This window comes from Protomyctophum parallelum (genome assembly GCF_964188405.1).
Source record: "Protomyctophum parallelum genome assembly, chromosome: 13".
Lineage (NCBI taxonomy): Eukaryota > Metazoa > Chordata > Actinopteri > Myctophiformes > Myctophidae > Protomyctophum > Protomyctophum parallelum.
Window position 1 is genome coordinate 17329497 of NC_139708.1, and position 19236 is coordinate 17348732.

General features: G+C 43.8%; 1 protein-coding gene across 2 annotated transcripts; it reads right to left on the minus strand.

Annotated features, from left to right (window-relative positions):
* Positions 1-768: 768 nt before the first annotated feature.
* On the minus strand, positions 769-12245 carry LOC310868420 (uncharacterized protein). 2 transcript variants are annotated; one of them, XM_083778869.1, is made up of 6 exons: positions 12158-12245; positions 10543-10726; positions 10111-10214; positions 6738-9440; positions 6413-6621; positions 769-6033 (listed from the first exon to the last, which is right to left on the minus strand). In XM_083778869.1, exons 2-6 carry the CDS (start codon positions 10724-10726, stop codon positions 5940-5942), a joined length of 3294 nt encoding a protein of 1097 aa, XP_083634995.1. In that variant the 5' UTR covers positions 12158-12245; the 3' UTR covers positions 769-5939. The 2 variants fall into 2 exon arrangements, with proteins under 2 accessions (XP_083634995.1, XP_083634996.1); XM_083778870.1 differs by lacking the exons at positions 10111-10214; positions 12158-12245 and having other exon boundaries at positions 10543-10658.
* Positions 12246-19236: the final 6991 nt, after the last annotated feature.

Below are 19236 nucleotides of genomic sequence, written 5' to 3' on the forward strand. Positions count from 1 at the left end.
GGGTTGGGGTGTTGGTGGCTGCATTGGATGGGGGATCAGGGAGGAGGGTTGCAGTGATTGGGGGGGGGGGGGGGCAGGAAGGTGAGCAAGGGTGGGAGACAGTTGATGGGGTGGAGTTATCAAACGGCGATCTATCCATCATTTAATTCACCTCTCAGCAACCTCTCCTCCCACCTCTTCAGTCCACCAGTTAAACTACAGCAGTGATCGATTACTCAGGCCTGGGTCCACCCTCCAACTCCTCCCTTTCATCTCTTTTATTCCACCCCCCCCCCTCACTCTTATCCCACCTAGTGCACATTAACTGAGGTTCCTAACTCCGCTTCTTGCCTCATTAGTAAGAAGAAAATAACCACTATGCTGACCTTTTGTCTAAAAGGTTTGCTTTTTTAGACTTGCAGAGTCTGAGAGCTATTATGGGTACTGTCCAGGCCTGGGGCAGATTGCTGTTTCCTTGACGACCATAATACCCACTCCGGCTCAAACGGTGCCCCTGTGCCTCCCAACGCTCCAAACCCCTAACCGACCACTCCCCCAGCCCATGCCTCTCTTTATCTCCATTCCCACTGTGCTAAATTGTTCTGCTCTGACTTCCATTTTGCCACCTTCTCCCTTCCACTCACTACTGAGTCCCCCAGCCCACATTCCTTATGGTCCAGACCCGTAAACCAGACAGACGGATGGACGGACAGGCAGATCAATGAAGGACCACACCCACACATGCTCTCTCAAGGTCCAATGCTTATATCACTACGGATGAGTCAGAGATGCATGTGCCGTTTAGCCTCACCCACAGTAGAAATAACGACTCAGGATCCGTATAGATCGGACAATACCAGATCGATATAGATCTTGCATATCAAAAGTATCATTTGGATACAGAATATGCATTGAAAGCTGAAACCTAAACAGATATTCTTTCACAGAATCTTTTGATGTGACAGCAAAATTTCCAACACGTTATAGCACATAGAGGCTGGCAGTTTTGCACTAGTTGGAATATGAAATTCCCTCCTAATGAGCCTTTCTATCCACTATTGAATAGTGAGAGGGAACTCATTGCCTAGCTTCATAGTTACAGATTTTTCTAGCTGACCAACTGTTGGCAAGAAGTGTACAGTGCCAATTAAGGGAGAATTTGTTTCTGTTCAAAGAGGCCACAAACACACACGCACACGCACACACACACACACACACACGTGCGCGCACACACACTATGAATGTTATGAAAGAGGCACTGTCATGATGGAGAGATGCTAAAGTATCTGAAATAAGCAAAAAGGATGTGAACACCACTCCTTTGCCTTGAGAGTTAAGATCAGGCACTCGTCCTCCCTCGGCATTCTGTGACATTCCGCTCCATTCGCAGTGACCGGTCGCCTGTCGTTCGCCTTGACCTGGGAGAGGAGAATTAAATTCAAGCTGGTGTACATACTTAGCCTCTCCACTCTACCCACTCTCCCTCCCTCCTCTCTCGATCTCCCTCTCTATGGTCGGCATAGCAACAGGCGGCAGGCTCATCATAGATGGCACTGTGGTCCGTTTCTCCCACTCTCCATTTCTCCCTCTTTTCTACCTCCCCAACTCTTTGCCAACAGTTGGTGCTGTAGTCTGGCTTTACACATCTATTATGAATTTGGAGAAATTTGGCTTTGAAATTCCCGATACATTTTACACTGAGTGGAGAGGTTTGTTTAGGATAAGATCCCAGTATTGCTCCAGCTTTTTCTTTACTTTTTATTATGATCCTGAAATTTCAATTAATTGACTACTTGTCTGAAGCACCAAACAGTGGCCTGTTGCTATTATTCCTGGCTCCAGGAAAAGGGTAGACTGCTCCCCCTAATGGCCAATATCCCACAATATGAATCCTGTCTGACTGCTATCATGCCAGAGGTCTATTGAGTACTAATCCTTTGGGCTGGGCCAGAAGTCTTCCCACAAATCCCCCTGGGTGGACTGTAAATGTTACGTGGGAGGGCGTCATTTTACACATTTATCTCTCTGCCCGTCTGTCTGTGAGTCTGGCTTTACTGTTGAGACTCGGATCAGATGGTGACTTTGTAAAAAAAGAAAAAAGGTTGTGTTAGCATGAGTGGCCTCCCTCATGTGTTGTGACATTGTGTGTGAAGATGTGTGCGTCCTCAGGTCGTTTGTCAGATTAAAAAAAAAAAAAGCCCCCCCCTCCCAATCTTTTCCCTTCACAATATGCTGCTACAACATGATGTAGCGCTGGCCCAAACCCACCATTATTGGATCTTTGTTGCTCCTTGGCTGACAAGAGGCCTGTGTCATGAGGACAGTTGGTATTGGTATTTTGCACTCTGTTCTTAAAGCCTGATTTATACTTTGTCACGCGACGGTGTCTCTTGCCCGAAAATAGCTAATTTACAAGCTCACAAGCTTGTAGATCTGCTATTTTCGGCAAATGACACTAAATTAAGCAAAATGCACTTATAAGCATGACAGTCGCACTCCAGTCCAGCAGGCTTTGACCCTCCCCCTCCACCCTAACCGGGTTTTCAGCCATCTCTCAACAACACCCTTCAAGACATCTCTGCTTAAGCTCAATGAAAGCACAGCCAGGTGACACGCAGGCACACAAAAGACCCACAGGTCCACTCATTTTCTGCTTTGCCAGCATCTGCTCTGGCCAAGTTCTCCTGGGTGGCAGCTGAAATCAAAGTGCTCCTCCATCCTTGACTGGATGAGTAAAACATGGAAGTGGGTTATGAAGCTACGCCGGGCTGGAGTGGAGTGTGACTACCACGCTGGTGTGGGGAGTGACTGTGTTCTGTCAGCCTCTAGTAGTGTTCTGTTCTAATTGGCTGGGCTCCCTTTGTGTACCTGTGGATGGTGCTTCTGTTCCGAGTGCCATGTGAGAAACATGCTTCAGTAAAAGGATGTTTTACTTAATGTTTATTTTATGTTACCTTTTATAGTTTTTGTTTTTTTATTTTATTTCTTATTTTTTTTGTTATCCAAGGGTTTAAATTTCAAAGTTAATTACTCTTATGGGGTCCTGTTAAGATGCAATCCTTTGAAACGTGATGACTCTTTATGTTGTCCAAGCCATTTGTGCCAAATTATTATAGCCTACTGTATGTATTCCTCTGTCAATGCGTTGAATATAAACACTGCATAAAACTATGAAGAAAAGAAGAAAAAAATAAGAAAATCCCTTTTCTGGATATGTTTCCTTGACCTTGTAGAAAAACTAAAATACAAAAAAGTTTGCACTATGTCTGAGATTTCATGAGTACTGATGGAATTTTGCTGCAGTTTACAAAACGGTTTAACAATTTGTAGCTTTTGATTGGTCACAGTCTTGCTCCTGCATAGTAAAATCCTTGGTGTTAGTTTATACATTTGTACATTCTCAAAGTTAAATTAACATTCAGGACAGCATACCTCATTCTGAGGCGCCTCCCTCCACATCCATATGGAGGATTCCTCCAGTGTTCTAAACAAATGTCATTATCACAGTGGACAGGATAGTGTAAACAAGATTGTTCAACACACCACACAAATTTGAAAATAATTCCACAGCCCTCATTGTTTAATTTCTTTTTTTTTCATCATTCAATGCTCCACGTTTCTATTTCTTTAAGCCCGTTTCCAAATGGTTTGTATTGCAAGTGAGGGAACAGATGTTTTCACACAGCTGTGGGTAGGATGACATTACTGTAGCGCAGCTGCACAAATTATTGGCTGATCTCAGATCAGCCACGACTGGTCCCAGACGTAACAAGTACGCCATATAGCTGACCTCAGTTCACTTAAAGACTTTTTTGAGTAAAATTCACTTTTCCTGTGTTGCATCCCCAGAGTGTTTTGGCTGCTGCCGTGGTTGTAGTCCATCAGCCTGACAAAGCTCCACATTTCCCCCTCTATAGACGTAGACATACTGGATAAAACATCACTTTGACATCTGGAATGAAATTGCATACATTCATAGGCATGTGAAAAATAATTTCCCCAGTGGTACTTTTGAAGATGCCTTTGAGATCTCCAGTCTGTAGGGTGGGTGTTGTCATGGGTTGGAGGAGTGTTGTTAAGCCCACCCCTTCCTACTCTGGCATGCTGCCTGATAGTTTTTCCACTATGGAGCTACGATGTATGTCATCTTGAAATGCTATTCCAGTCAGACAGAAATTCTTATGCAAGAGCACATTCTAACTCGGAGATGGAAAGGAGCACAGACGAATACATCAATTGGTGATATTCTTAATTCTAGCTCGGTGAACAATGTGCTCATAGTACACAGTATTTCCAATGGCTAGGCTATGACTCCATGACAGACAACCACCATCCAGTTTTCAAATTGTATTGTTTGCTTTTAAGTGGTTTCTCACAAGTCATTCCAAACAGTTTCCCTTTTATAAGAAAACCTTTATGCGGCTGCCCTAGTTAGCAATGATATATTTTGTGTTTCACAACAAATTGCTGCTCACCTGATTCAGTGTTTGAAGTAAGCTATAGTGTTCCAAGTCAGAATGAGAGGGATCTGTCTGAGGATTATTGCCACATCCACTCATCCAATTCGAAGAACACAAACACACCCTTCCCTCAAACAAAACAACAATTTCTGCCTGTGGCTGGCTGTTCTTTAGCAATCACTTGAAACCGTTGCAATCCTGCAATGCCACAACATTGCAGAGATGCTGAGAAAGTGCTTGGCCAGGCTTGTCATTTAGACTACTAGGATTCGTGAGTAGATGGACAGGGAAATAAGGGCATGTGTGTATATGCATCACTCACTATCTCTTCCACAGTAGTTTAGTAATGTGGTGTGGTGCAGCAGGGAATGTCCTTCCAGTCTGATCATGGTGCCAATTGCAGCCTTGAGCCTTTCCCTTGAAGTGAACTGCGGCCAACCACTGCCCCTTGTGCCACCCTCGGCTTCAGAAGAAACAGCACTGCCGGGGTCAGCTGGTACACACATAACACACATTAACCTATCTCTGGGAATGCTTCACCCTGCAAGACCTCTTACAGTTCAGTCACCCCTGGTGATTTTCTACAAGGCATATCCCACAGGTTGATTTGTAAACAAGTTTTCCTCTACAAAGTCAAATCCTCAGTGTTTATCCATTTGGAACACTGAGAGTAAGGGTCCATTTGGTTATATTTGTACACTCTCAGAGCTGAATTAACACTGAGGGTTTTACAGTGTACTCTCTCCTTGTCTCTACTTTGTTTTTTAAACCCTTTGAATTGATGCTGCTTCTGTGCTTGACTCTGGGTTTACTGCGTTGGTGCCATGTTGTCCACATGGACTAGAGCTTGTAATGCTTCAGTGTGTAATGTTACCATATGCCTTACATGTTTTCCAGGACTAATAAAAAAGCATAACAAAAAAGAAGAAAAAAAAAGAAAACTGAAATCAGTGTGCTTTTATTTCTGTAGCCTTTTTTTACTTCAGTGTTCTGTCTGAACACCTATACAGAACAAACTGCAACACATTTGAGTTCACACAAAGACACAAATTACAGTTTCCCTGGATCTGATATTTGTTCTACAGAAGATCATCCACTAATCATGACAAGTGTATACAAATACGTATACCATATGTATCTATAAAATATACAAACAATATAAAATGTACTGCTTCAGAACAACAGTGAATCGGTGTAGGAATATATGCCAATGCAACAATAAAACCTTTTAAAACCAATCAAGCAATGTTAATAAAAGATAACTGATTCAACTCTATTTAAATCAAACTCGCATCGATGCCGATGTAAGAGTGCACATTATCAGAAAGACAATTCACCGTTTCAGATTTTGCATGCATTAGTCGGCCAAAATAATTACCGTAGTAAATTTAACCATCATTCATCAACATATAAATACAGTGCACATGACTTTACTATGATAAAACAAAATGTTTTTAAGACAAACTTGTTTTCTTAACTTCTTAGCCATTTCTTTTTGTTTTAGTTTTGGAACTTGGCTGGTGTCTCCTCGATTCCATGAGAAACCAAGACTTCAGATAACCAAGTCAAATAGTTGGAGTCTGGATATCCGTTTCTGAAAAGAGACAAAAACGGGGACAATAAAACACATTTATCTCGGTCATCGGAACTGTCTACTTCCCATGCTCATTACTGAAACAAGACATAATAACAGAGTGGCTTCTATATGAGTCTCTGATCTCATGTTGATTACATCGGTTTTGCCCAAATACGGAGGGACATCGGGACAGTGGATCTGATATTATGTATTCAAAATAACACAAAGAAAAAGATGGCTAGTGGTTTGCAAGAATAGCCACGGACAAAGATATATATATATTTAGTATGATTTTATTACATATTATTATGGGGTGGGGGGGTTATATTTAATAACAAATGGCTTATCTTTAATGTATGGGTCTCAGAGAAGGGAAGATCCACGTTGTGGCACTCACCCTGATTTGCCTCCCTGTAGGCTGGTCTTGTGTGGGATGCAATCCCAAGTGACCCTGGCACCTGTCTCTTTGACAGTCACAGTGAAGGTGAGCCCCAGCCTGAAGGCTCTCTCCAGCCTGGGCAGCAGCTTCCGTGTCCTATCACATAGAGGAAGGTACGCCTCAAATACTCCTCCTTTGAAAGGACCCCCAGGAGTGGGGTGGCCCTCCTGTGTGGAGAGGAAACAAACAAATAAGGCATGTTACAAATTACTGTCTCAGTGAAAGAAATACTAATTTAATGAGTGGAAACTCTTGAATATCCTCAATAAAATAAGCCTCTCACCCCTTGGATGCCATCAGGGATGGAGTAGGTGATCTTCAGAGTGGAGTCCCTATTATAACCTTGTAGGCTGACTGGCATCTCACTGTAGCTCACAGTGCCCTGAATGCCCTGGGGCAAAGACTCTGTCTTAGGACAGACTCTACAGTGCACATGCACTCTGACCAAGCATTTTGGGCACAAGGTCACCCCACAGCCTGTCCTCTTCACTGATGCTCCGCTCTCCCCACATACACAGATGCCTCCCATAACTCTTAGTCTGGACCTGCCAGAACTGGAGCGAATGAGCGGCCCGCTGGGATTCTCTTGGCCCTCTGGATCTCCGTGCTCTCTGTTGTTCTTCACCTTGCAGTGTTTGTTACTCTCCTTTGGGGGTTTTGGGGCATCTTCACGGGCGTGTGCCACTGTCGAGCCGACACCATTGACAGGTCGGACATCTCTATTGTTTCCTTTTGCAGAGTGGCTGATGATGAATGGATCACTCTTCCCTCCATCTACATGCACTGCATCTGTGCTCGCCACATTTGCTTTAATGACAGGGTCTTCTCTAATTAGCTGTTGGGTCACAGATCCATTTGTGTGCTCTAGCTCACCGTTTCTCTGTCTCTCGGTAGAGTCATCCCTTTCCTGATTGCCACCATCTCCCCCCATTTGGTTATCTAGCTGTTGCTGTGTGTTATTATAGAGAGCTGTGTTTTGGTTTCTGGTCAATTGTGGACGGAAGGACTGATTAAATGTGGAAGTGGGCAGATTAGAGAAATCCTTCTGTCCACCTGTCTGGTATGATTCTCCAGAAAATACCTCTCTCAGTGCAGCACCCACCTGGGAGCACAAATGTTTGGGGCCCATTAGATATATGGTCTCCTTCATAATCCGGATGGAGACTTTCTTAAACCGGCTCCGAACTTCCTCACAGCACACCCCTAGAGTTTCATCAGCCGGGTCTGACACGCCCAACTCTGACAGACGTAGCTCCTGTATGCAGAAATCTGTAGTAACCATGGTAACTAGCCTCTGTAAGCCCAGCTGACAAGAACTCACTTTCAAGGAGTCCGCGCCTGTCAAGATTACAGTCAAAGGACCACTGGGTTCTTCGGATTGGTTTTCATTCATTTGAAGATCACTGGTCAAGTCTTCCAGGCGAGTGCCATAGGTCTCTTTTATGTAGCACCATATCAATCTAGGAACTGTTATCTCTGCAGTATATCGTCCCTTGTCCCTTGCTGTTCGGCTACTGAAGCTACTTGATCGGTTTCTGGCTCTGGCTTTCCCAGAGTCCTCTTGAATGTCACGCTGCTCAATCACCTGGTGCTTGGGCCTGGCAGTACCTGAGAAACTACTGGATCGCCTCAAGTTGGACCCTGACCCAGCAGTTGAGCCTATAGTGCTCCCTGACCAAGTGGACTCACTTGTGCTAAGGGTGCCTGTGGGGAATGGTTGAGTATCTTCAGTCTTAAACAAAATGTCACCTCCAGTGTTTTGCGCCCCTGTGGAGGGGTACCCTCTATTGGAAAAGCCTGCTATCTCCGAGAGGCTGCCATGGCCCAAAACGGGTCCTGTATGTCTACTGGACGATGAAACTCTTGTTAAGTCTACTGGTCGGTTCCCTAACCCGCCCAACCCTGAGTCTTTGAATCGAGCTGCTAGCTTATACCTCCTGGTTCCATCAGTTCTCCCCTCATCCTCTTCTGCCTTCAACATCTTATCTAAGCTACGATCAAGAGATCCGACTGTGGAGACGGCAGGCATGAATGTCTCCTCATGAGCTCCATTTGATGAGCCTAGTTCAGATGACGGTGACCTCATTAGACCTGCCACACCCATGTCCTTACCCTGGTCCAGGAGCAGAAACTGTTTGGCCTCCGACACATCGCTACTGCTCCCGACAATGTAGATGTTCCTTTCATCTTCACTCAGGAGGAGCTTAGGGAGTTTGACACCTAAGTTATCAATCGCCATCTGTAGGCCACCTCTTGGGCAGAGGATGCTCTTTGGTAGTTGAGCTCGACGGATCTTGGACTCATTCTCCTGGTAAAGCCGACTTAACTCACCACTTGCCAATCTCAGGCGCTCTAGCTCATGGCCGGTATCATCCACCCCTGGTGAACTCTGCAGAAACAGAGTGGTCAGTCCCTGAGTGGTCACATCCACCACCTCCACGCCATACATACTGAGGATATGCTGGTATTTCTCCTTACAGTGTTTCTGCAGATACTGGAAGAGGTCTGCGTCCATGATCAGTGAGAAGTCGTCCTCTGCAGAGGTGGGATCTTGAGCCACAGCACCACCCTCTGCCAGGCCTATGTCATGAAAACTGTGACCGCCAGATGTCACATGTCCCTGTGGACTTGGGTTGACATCTCCAGTGTGGACTTGCTCCCTGTGTTCCCCCTGCTCATTTGGTCTCCTGTCACGATCTCCTGACTCCTGACTATAAGGACTTTGCACAGTGGGGAGACCTCCAGAGACACTAGCAGAAGGGTGAAGGGTCTCCATGTGTTTCCTAGACTGTGGACCTCTAGGAAGCCCAAGCAGCTGTGATAAGGCAGCCTGGACGTGTGAATATGCTCCCCGCAGCGTGCACAACTCCTCTTGAGTATTGAAGCTTATGTGAACATCAGGGTAGCTGTTATGAATGCTTGTTACCGTTATTCGTCTCTGAGGGAGCTGACTGTAGTCGACAGTTACTGACATGCTCACGATGACCTAGAGTAAGGGAAGAGGGGAGATGCAAAACATTCAGTGTTTTTCTTTTGTCTAACATCCAAAGATAAGAGTTTGAAAATAATATTTTCCAATATTCAGTGCAGTGGCAGCACCAGGAGTGGGCCCACCCTCTTTAAGCACTTGCCGAGTGAAACAAATAATTATTTGTGCAGTATTATATTTATTTGCATGTAATGCCTACTATTTGTGATGAGTTGACAATGAATATGGTATCTGTAATATCGTTTGTGATCATTTGTGTGATAAAAACTAAACTTATAGATGCATGCATTATGATATAGTATTGACATTTTTTTGTATTTAGTCTTAAGAATTCCTCAATAGACATATTGCCCACCTGTGGCTTGAGTTTTAATTATCATAGACCGATATTAACCTACCCATCACTTTTTTTGATTGATTGATTGATTGATTGAAGTATAGATTTTTGGATAGATTTTTTTTGTTGATTGAAGTATTTATTAACAGTTTGCAGAATTACAGTACATTTCAAGCACAACTCAATACAAAAACTGTGAGTGGACGACACCATAAAATAATTACACAATAGGGCCCACCGTTTTCAATTCATCAAAAATGCTTGCATTCATCAATGCATCCTTGTCAATCGAGTCTCTGCTACTGATTCAGTGTGCATAATAGATAATACCTTATCAGGATCCAGACTGTTGTGGTACTCAGTTACTGTCAGTTCATACTTCTTCCTGTCCACTTGGAAAATGTGTTGCCCACGTTGAATAACTCTCTGGGCCACTGTGTGAGTGAGGTCAGCAGAGGGAAATCAATCTCAGTCTGTGCTTAACTGACTAAGCACTTTTCACCACTAGCCTTTCCATTGAAATGGATGCCAACACTTGAGCTCAGTGTAAATCGATGGTGACAGGCAGTAAAGCTAAAATACTGTACAGTTAATACTTTGCAAATTAATGCAAACTGAATTTTGGCATGTGTACAGTGCAGATAACATAATAATGTGAAATAGGCCTAGTTATAATCGACTATAACTAATTACACCTCTTCAACATGTCACTTAAATAAATAAATTTATAAAATAAATTAATAAAGTAATGATATCACTGACCTCTGCTGTCCTCAAAGGTAATGAGGGCAGAGCCAGGTGCTGCCTCGACAATGATGACAGAAGCTATTTCCCCTCCTCCATTCTTGGATCTCAGGAAGTGGATACACAGCTTGTCTGTCAATCTGTCATCCTCAATGTCTGTGGGAAGGCCCGCCACTCTCACTGTCCGGCACTGTTCTGCCATCTGGTGGGGGAAACAGGATTGCTATTGTAAGTAGGTTACTGACAACAAATCTGAGCCTGTAGCCTATGACTTTTCTTACATTTTTATCCCACAATTTTGCAACCCATTTTTTCACCCAGTGTCAATTATCTAATGTAATCCTGGGTGCTACGCTTCCTCTGCCAACCTGGGGAGGGCAGCGGACTGACCTCATGCTTCCATTTATGCATGAGGAGTCCAAGCTGCTTCTTTTCACCTGACAGGGGGGGGGTTTCCCCCGGCCGGATGTGAGTGAGAGAAACCTCTGACACCTTGATGGCCTTGGCCATGAACCAGATCACAAAGCCTCTCTGTGTAGCTATAATGTATGGGGAAGGAAATGGAATACCTGCATCTATACAAAAATGCAGTATTGTACACATATTTGACAGCACAACAAACACAACACCATCTGTTGGAGGTTGCTACAACATTACAACAACACATAAGGGTGTTGGAAAAACATGCAATTAATTAAACCCCATTCTGCATGTCCTCCTAGGCTAGGTATGGCAAAACACAATCACATTATGTTCAGTATTTTCTATCTCAGTGTCAGTGATCAGATTGGGAAATGATTACCTCCTTAATCTGTACTTCCAAACAAACCCCCTAAGCCTCATTACCTCCTTTATGATGAATTCCTGTTCTATATAGAAGTGTCTATTTGTACGTCTCTAAATGTTTTGATGAATTGAACAAGGTGGACCCTCTTGTAAACAAGTGTAATGCTAATTGGGTCGTCCACTCACAGTTAACAGTCTTTGTATTGAGTTTGTGCTTGAAATGTACTGTAATTCTGCAAACTGTTAATAAATATTTCAATCCATCAATCAATCAAGCAACAATTCCACCAGGTCCATCAATGAGCTGTTTGAGTTTGAAACAAAAAGGTTATTATAGTAGCCTACGTTACTAATGTTTAGTAAACCTTTCTTTCCTAAACCACACTCTGTGATCGTCCATCACTGATTAACTTTAGTTTTGATTGATTTGATTTATTGAATACTTTATTAACAGTTTGCATGGTCAAGCAGACAAGCACAGGGAAGTAGACTACGATACAAGGTCTGCTAAAAGGATGAATCCAAGAAAGCCTTAGTTGTTTCCATGGTGCTTTTGTATTCAATCAATAGAATTGTCTTTAAGGTTATTCTATAAAACTTAAATCAACTACGATTGAACGTATTAATCCGTCTGTCAGACACCACACACTGTCTGTGACAACGGGACAACAGCACGCTGTGACAACAATGTTAAGGAAGTGCTGTGTGTGAGTGTGCAACTGCAGTCGAAGAGATCACGAATGTTGCTGTACTGATTTATCTGGACCTAGAAGCCCCTGCGTGCGGATTGCGGAATGAACGTTTGATTCAACCAAATTACATGTTAATAGCTTAAAGCTTATCTTACCTCACACACTTCTCATGTCCTCTTTTACCGAAAATCTGTCGTACTTCAGATCAGTGCAAAACATGGTTGGAAGAAAAGTGAAACTACGTGATAATGGTGTCGTGCCTTGGGCTCACGCCAGGGGGAAACCAAGTTTCATGTGTGGGAGCATAGACCATAGAGTATTAGGGGGCTCCGTCTTTTGAGCTAATTTAGAACTTCCTGTCTGAGAGCTAGCTAATTTAAGACATCCGGTTGCCTTCAGAATAAAATAAGGTTATTTAATTAATAATTATTACATTACATTATTAGTATTATTATTACATTACAGTTATTGTAAAGACACACATTATGTTTCTGTGTAAAAATAAGTAATTAAATAACATCAAAAAGTTATCTAAATGGATAAATGCTATTCACTGGAGTGAATATTCTATTATATTCTAAAAACGACTTATAAATCCTAAAGCCTTGTTTATACTTCACTGTGCAACGGTCCTATGCTGGACAATAGCAGATATGCAAACTCACAGCACATCTCATTCAAGACACTGAACTTGCAGATCTGCCATTTTTGAACACACTATAAAGTTAACCATTTATCATGCTGCTCTACGTGGCACTGCATTCTGTGACATTAAACCAAATGGCATTTTCCACTCTATGACACTACTGTTCTACATTTTTGTCTAATAAAATAGGCTATTAATTTAATCAATCAAACTGCATTAACTAACAGAGATACTACTAACCAAGCTATCCATGTCAACATGCTCTATAGGAGTCTCAATAACAGGTATAAGTAACGTTTAATGTTTAGTAATGTTTAATGTAGCAGAAGAGGCCATTCATTGAACAGAGTTTTGCACAATTTTAACATCCCAGATCGATTGAAATATGAATCTACTGTGCTGTGCTACACCATGATATATTAAGAGTACAATAACATTCCATTGTGAATAAAAACCTATTAACCACAGTGTAATGCTAAAGGTTTCATCACAGGGCTGTCTGCTTCATGTAATATCATTAAAAGTGTTGTTGGTGACAGTTATATGAGTTGGAAGCATTAAGACCCATTTTAACCCTCAATGGCTTCCTTTCTGACAAATAACGTTATTGTAAAAAAAAAAAAAAAAAGATTCACGCGTTCATATGTAGCTATTTTGCATTAGAAGCGGATGGGACCAAGGGACCCGGATGTAACGTAAGAGGACTACAATAGATTCGCGGTTAAATCTCGCGGGCGTGGCCTCACACCGGAAGGAAGTGCCGCCGCCCTCAAATACGGAAGAGACGCGTGGAGGTAGGTTTGGTCAGTGTTTGTTTGGAACGTGCCACGTCACCATCGCGGGTCCGTCTTCGGAGCAAGTAAGTGATTAAATGTTATTTAATACTTAACGCTGTTGTTGTTTGTGTGTTCAAACGTCTATCACTTGAAGTTACTTGTTATGATGTTTATATATGATGTTTGTACGAAACTGTAAAACAGTGTTTCAGTAGCCGAATGGTTAGTGTCGAAGGTTTATAAACAACTATGCCCGGCCTCAATGTTTACTAACCGTCGACAGTACCCACTCGACTACCGAAACACGGCTTTAAAGAGTAGTATTTACATATCTAAACACAACAAGTAACTTCAAAAGTGATAACATGTTTGAGCCACGGACCACCATTTCACATTAATAGACTCTCACAATGGTGGTCAGTGGCTCAAATGGGTCTGAGAGACTAGATGGCCTCAAATGGTGGTCCGTGGCTCAAACGCTGAATAAATAATCGACTAGAGGTGAAAATAGTATTGTTTGGTAGGTAAAAGGACAAACATTCTGTGAAAATTGGCACGAAGCAACAAACATTCTTTGAAATTGGTGGGAAACGATCCCGGGCACTCATGTTAACAAAGCTCAGTCACTAACCACTATGCTACAATCAGCATTATATAATCAAAGGATCAAAAGTAGCAATCTTCTACATTCTCTAATTGTGTAGTTTTTTTTGGAAATTAAGCAGATGCTTAACAACAATTGAACTATTGAGAGTGTAAAGATCTACTATTGGGGTCAATTTGGTTACCTAAATTAAATTGCTCTGTATTGTGACAGTAATCATTGCTATAGTGTGTGTTCAGTAACAGTGTTAAATAGCTCTATAGTGTGACAGTAATCATTGCTATAGTGTGTGTTCAGTAACAGTGTTAAATAGCTCTATATTGTGACAGTAATCATTGCTATAGTGTGTGTGTTCAGTAACAGTGTTAAATAGCTCTATATTGTGACAGTAATCATTGCTATAGTGTGTGTGTTCAGTAACAGTGTTAAATAGCTCTATATTGTGACAGTAATCATTGCTATAGTGTGTGTTCAGTAACAGTGTTAAATAGCTCTATAGTGTGACAGTAATCATTGCTATAGTGTGTGTTCAGTAACTTGCAACACAGCAGCCAAGTATATGCAGAACACATATACACGCATTTGACATAACACAAACAACAAGACAATTTACATACATAAAGACATGAAGAAAAGAGCAATATCCACCGCTTAGATTATCCTGTGGCTACTACAACTCCTGATTAAACCCTTTTCTATTTATTAAAGAGCTGGAGAGACAGGAATATTCCTGTTACTGAACACACACTATAGCAATTATTACTGTCACAATAACTTTGTACTTTTGCTACTGATGTTTGTGTGCAACATTTGAGCTGGTGTCAAGTCACCTTAATTCAAGTGATAGATTATATACAGGGGCATGCCATATGGTCTACCTGCACAGCCTTTGTGATTACTGGTAGATCACGATGTACCTTTTGGGCACCCCTGCAATACAGGATTCCTGTCCAGAATTGTTTTTTATTAAATATAGAGGGTTTAAGTGTAGGGTTTGTCATGTTGGTGTTCTCTATAACTTTTCGTCCTGGGCATGACGTTAAACTGTCCAGTGTAACTCCAAGTTACATGGGGTGGGTATGGTTTGAGAGTTTGTGATGCTCAGTTCTTTTTTTGCGTCTCGGTTCCTCAGGTGGAAGCTGCATAGTTGGGTTTTTGATGGGTTGGGTTTCAAGTGGCTGGTCGTTTGTTTAGATATTGAAAAGGAGGGGGGCGAGCGCGCTACCTTGTGGGAGGCCGTTCTTTTCGGCTTTCCATTTACTCCTCTGGTCATTTAACTGAACATAGAAGCGCCTGTTGTTGAGGAGGCTTTTCCTGACCATTGTGCGGTGTTGGACAGTGTCGTAGGCAGCAGAGAGATCTCTGAATGCTGCTCCAGTTATTTGTTTCCCCTCAAACCCATCCTCAATGTGTTGGGTGAGGTTGAGCTCTGTCCAGCACAGGAGCGGCTGGGACGGAAACCAGCTTGGTCTTTAGTCAGCTTGGTATCTATGAGTGGCAACAAGGCGTTGGAGTAGCAGCTTCTCATATAGCCTTGTAGGTGATGCAGAGGGAAATGGGTCGGTAGCTCTTTGTGGATAATGGGTCTATGCCAGGTTTAGGGATTGCAACCACGTTGGCCTTTTCCCAGACAGAAGGGATGGTTTTCTGTGCTATGCATGTGTTCAGCATCCCCACAAGCCAGGTCTTTGCGTTGGGTCCCAGGTGCTGTAACATTTCTGCCAGTAGGTCATCAATCCCTGCTGCTTTTCCGGGTTTCAACTTTCCCATTGCAGTTTCAAGTTCTTCTAGGTCGAAGGGTTTGGTTTGAGGGCTGGCTGATTGTGGTTGGTCTGATACCACTGTGCGATGGTATTCTCCTGTGGGTCGGTGGCGGTCTTGGTCACAACTGGTGGCCAACAGTTGTAACCAACACCGCCACCGACCCACATAGAATACCATCGCACAGTGGTATCAGACCAACCACAATCAGCCAGCCCTCAAACCAAACCCTTCGACTTAGAAGAACGTGAAACTGCAATGGGAAAGTTGAAACCCGGAAAAGCAGCAGGGATTGATGGCATACTGGCAGAAATGATACAGCACCTGGGACCTATCGCAAGGACCTGGCTTGTGGGGATGCTGAACACATGCATAGCACAGAAAACCATCCCTTCTGTTTGGAAAAAGGCTGGAGTAGTTGCAATCCCTAAACCTGGCAAAGACCCATTATCCCCGAAGAGCTACCGACCCATTTCCCTCCTCTGCATCACCTACAAGCTCTATGAGAGGCACTACAATTTCTGAACAGACTATATTTACATCAATATGTCTGGGTCCCCACCTACTCACTCAGGGTTGACGTGTCACACCTGCAGTGATGGGAGGGGCACCAAAATGTGGTATTTTGATTGTTTAATGGGGGCACTCCCTTAGTATAAAAGTGTATGTTTTGTGTACACATGACCTGATGAAGATCAAATGGATCGAAACGCTGTCAGTATTTCAACAAAGAACGTCTTTCTTATACCTGTGGTGTGCGGGCTCCATCCAATACCTACACCAGTTGTGATGCAACAGAGTTTGCTGTGACCGTTGTGAATTATGGGTGGTGTGGTTTTTGCCAAGACGGTGGATTGTGGCCCATGCCTTCCTGCTGTTATTTGACATGTTGGTGTTCTCTATATCTTTTCGTCCTGGGCATGACGTTAAACTGTTCCGTTCGAGAGGACCAGCGACCCTCGAATGTAAACGGCCACGAAAGGAAATTATGTGTGTGTGAGGTGTTCTCTATAGGTTGGGTTTCAGGTGGTTGTATTGTAGTAGCTTGACATTTCTTGGAGGGCACTTTCAAGGACAGACTCAATCTTCTGGAAGTCTGCTTGTTGGGTCGTAATGCAGAGGTTGTCGGCGTAGATGAAACGCTGGCATTAGGCATTGGGTAGTGGCTGGTCGTTTGTGTAGATATTGAAAAGGAGCGGGGCGAGCACGCTACCTTGTTGGAGGCCGTTCTTTTGGGCTTTCCATTTACTCCTCTGGTCATTTAACTGGACATAGAAGCGCCTGTTGTTGAGGAGGCTTTTCCTGACCATTGTGCGGTGTTGGACAGTGTCGTAGGCAGCAGAGAGATCTCTGAATGCTGCTCCAGTTATTTGTTTCCCCTTAAACCCATCCTCAATGTGTTGGGTGAGGTTGAGCTCTGTCCAGCACAGGAGCGGCTGGGACGGAAACCAGCTTGGTCTTTAGTCAGCTTGGTATCTATGAGTGGCAACAAGGCGTTGGAGTAGCAGCTTCTCATATAGCCTTGTAGGTGATGCAGAGGGAAATGGGTCGGTAGCTCTTTGTGGATAATGGGTCTTTGCCAGGTTTAGGGATTGCAACCACTTTGGCCTTTTCCCAGACAGAAGGGATGGTTTTCTGTGCTATGCATGTGTTCAGCATCCCCACAAGCCAGGTCTTTGCGTTGGGTCCCAGGTGCTGTAACATTTCTGCCAGTAGGTCATCAATCCCTGCTGCTTTTCCGGGTTTCAACTTTCCCATTGCAGTTTCAAGTTCTTCTAGGTCGAAGGGTTTGGTTTGAGGGCTGGCTGATTGTGGTTGGTCTGATACCACTGTGCGATGGTATTCTCCTGTGGGTCGGTGGCGGTCTTGGTCACAACTGGTGGCCAACAGTTGTAACCAACACTGCCACCGACCCACATAGAATACCATCGCACAGTGGTATCAGACCAACCACAATCAGCCAGCCCTCAAACCAAACCCTTCGACTTAGAAGAACGTGAAACTGCAATGGGAAAGTTGAAACCCGGAAAAGCAGCAGGGATTGATGGCATACTGGCAGAAATGATACAGCACCTGGGACCTATCGCAAGGACCTGGCTTGTGGGGATGCTGAACACATGCATAGCACAGAAAACCATCCCTTCTGTTTGGAAAAAGGCTGGAGTAGTTGCAATCCCTAAACCTGGCAAAGACCCATTATCCCCGAAGAGCTACCGACCCATTTCCCTCCTCTGCATCACCTACAAGCTCTATGAGAGGCACTACAATTTCTGAACAGACTATATTTACATCAATATGTCTGGGTCCCCACCTACTCACTCAGGGTTGACGTGTCACACCTGCAGTGATGGAAGGGGCACCAAAATGTGGTATTTTGATTGTTTAATGGGGGCACTCCCTTAGTATAAAAGTGTATGTTTTGTGTACACATGACCTGATGAAGATCAAATGGATCGAAACGCTGTCAGTATTTCAACAAAGAACGTCTTTCTTATACCTGTGGTGTGCGGGCTCCATCCAATACCTACACCAGTTGTGATGCAACAGAGTTTGCTGTGACCGTTGTGAATTATGGGTGGTGTGGTTTTTGCCAAGACGGTGGATTGTGGCCCATGCCTTCCTGCTGTTATTTGTCATTATGGTGTTCTCTATATCTTTTCGTCCTGGGCATGACGTTAAACTGTTCCGTTCGAGAGGACCAGCGACCCTCGAATGTAAACGGCCACGAAAGGAAATTATGTGTGTGTGAGGTGTTCTCTATAGGTTGGGTTTCAGGTGGTTGTATTGTAGTAGCTTGACATTTCTTGGAGGGCACTTTCAAGGACAGACTCAATCTTCTGGAAGTCTGCTTGTTGGGTCGTAATGCAGAGGTTGTCGGCGTAGATGAAACGCTGGCATTAGGCATTGGGTAGTGGCTGGTCGTTTGTGTAGATATTGAAAAGGAGGGGGGCGAGCACGCTACCTTGTTGGAGGCCGTTCTTTTGGGCTTTCCATTTACTCCTCTGGTCATTTAACTGGACATAGAAGCGCCTGTTGTTGAGGAGGCTTTTCCTGACCATTGTGCGGTGTTGGACAGTGTCGTAGGCAGCAGAGAGATCTCTGAATGCTGCTCCAGTTATTTGTTTCCCCTCAAACCCATCCTCAATGTGTTGGGTGAGGTTGAGCTCTGTCCAGCACAGGAGCGGCTGGGACGGAAACCAGCTTGGTCTTTAGTCAGCTTGGTATCTACAAGTAAGACGCGCAAACGCGGGAAGCGAACGCAGCTCGTGTGTGTGTGGTTGTGTGTGTGTGTGTGTGTGTGTGTGTGTGTGTGTGTGTGTGCTACAGCTGCGCCCTGTGTGTGTGTGTGTGTGTGTGTGTGCTACAGCTGCGCCCTCTGGTGGCGGGCGGGTGGTGTAACAGCGTGACACACACACACACACACAGACATTCAGCCCTTGCTGTCAT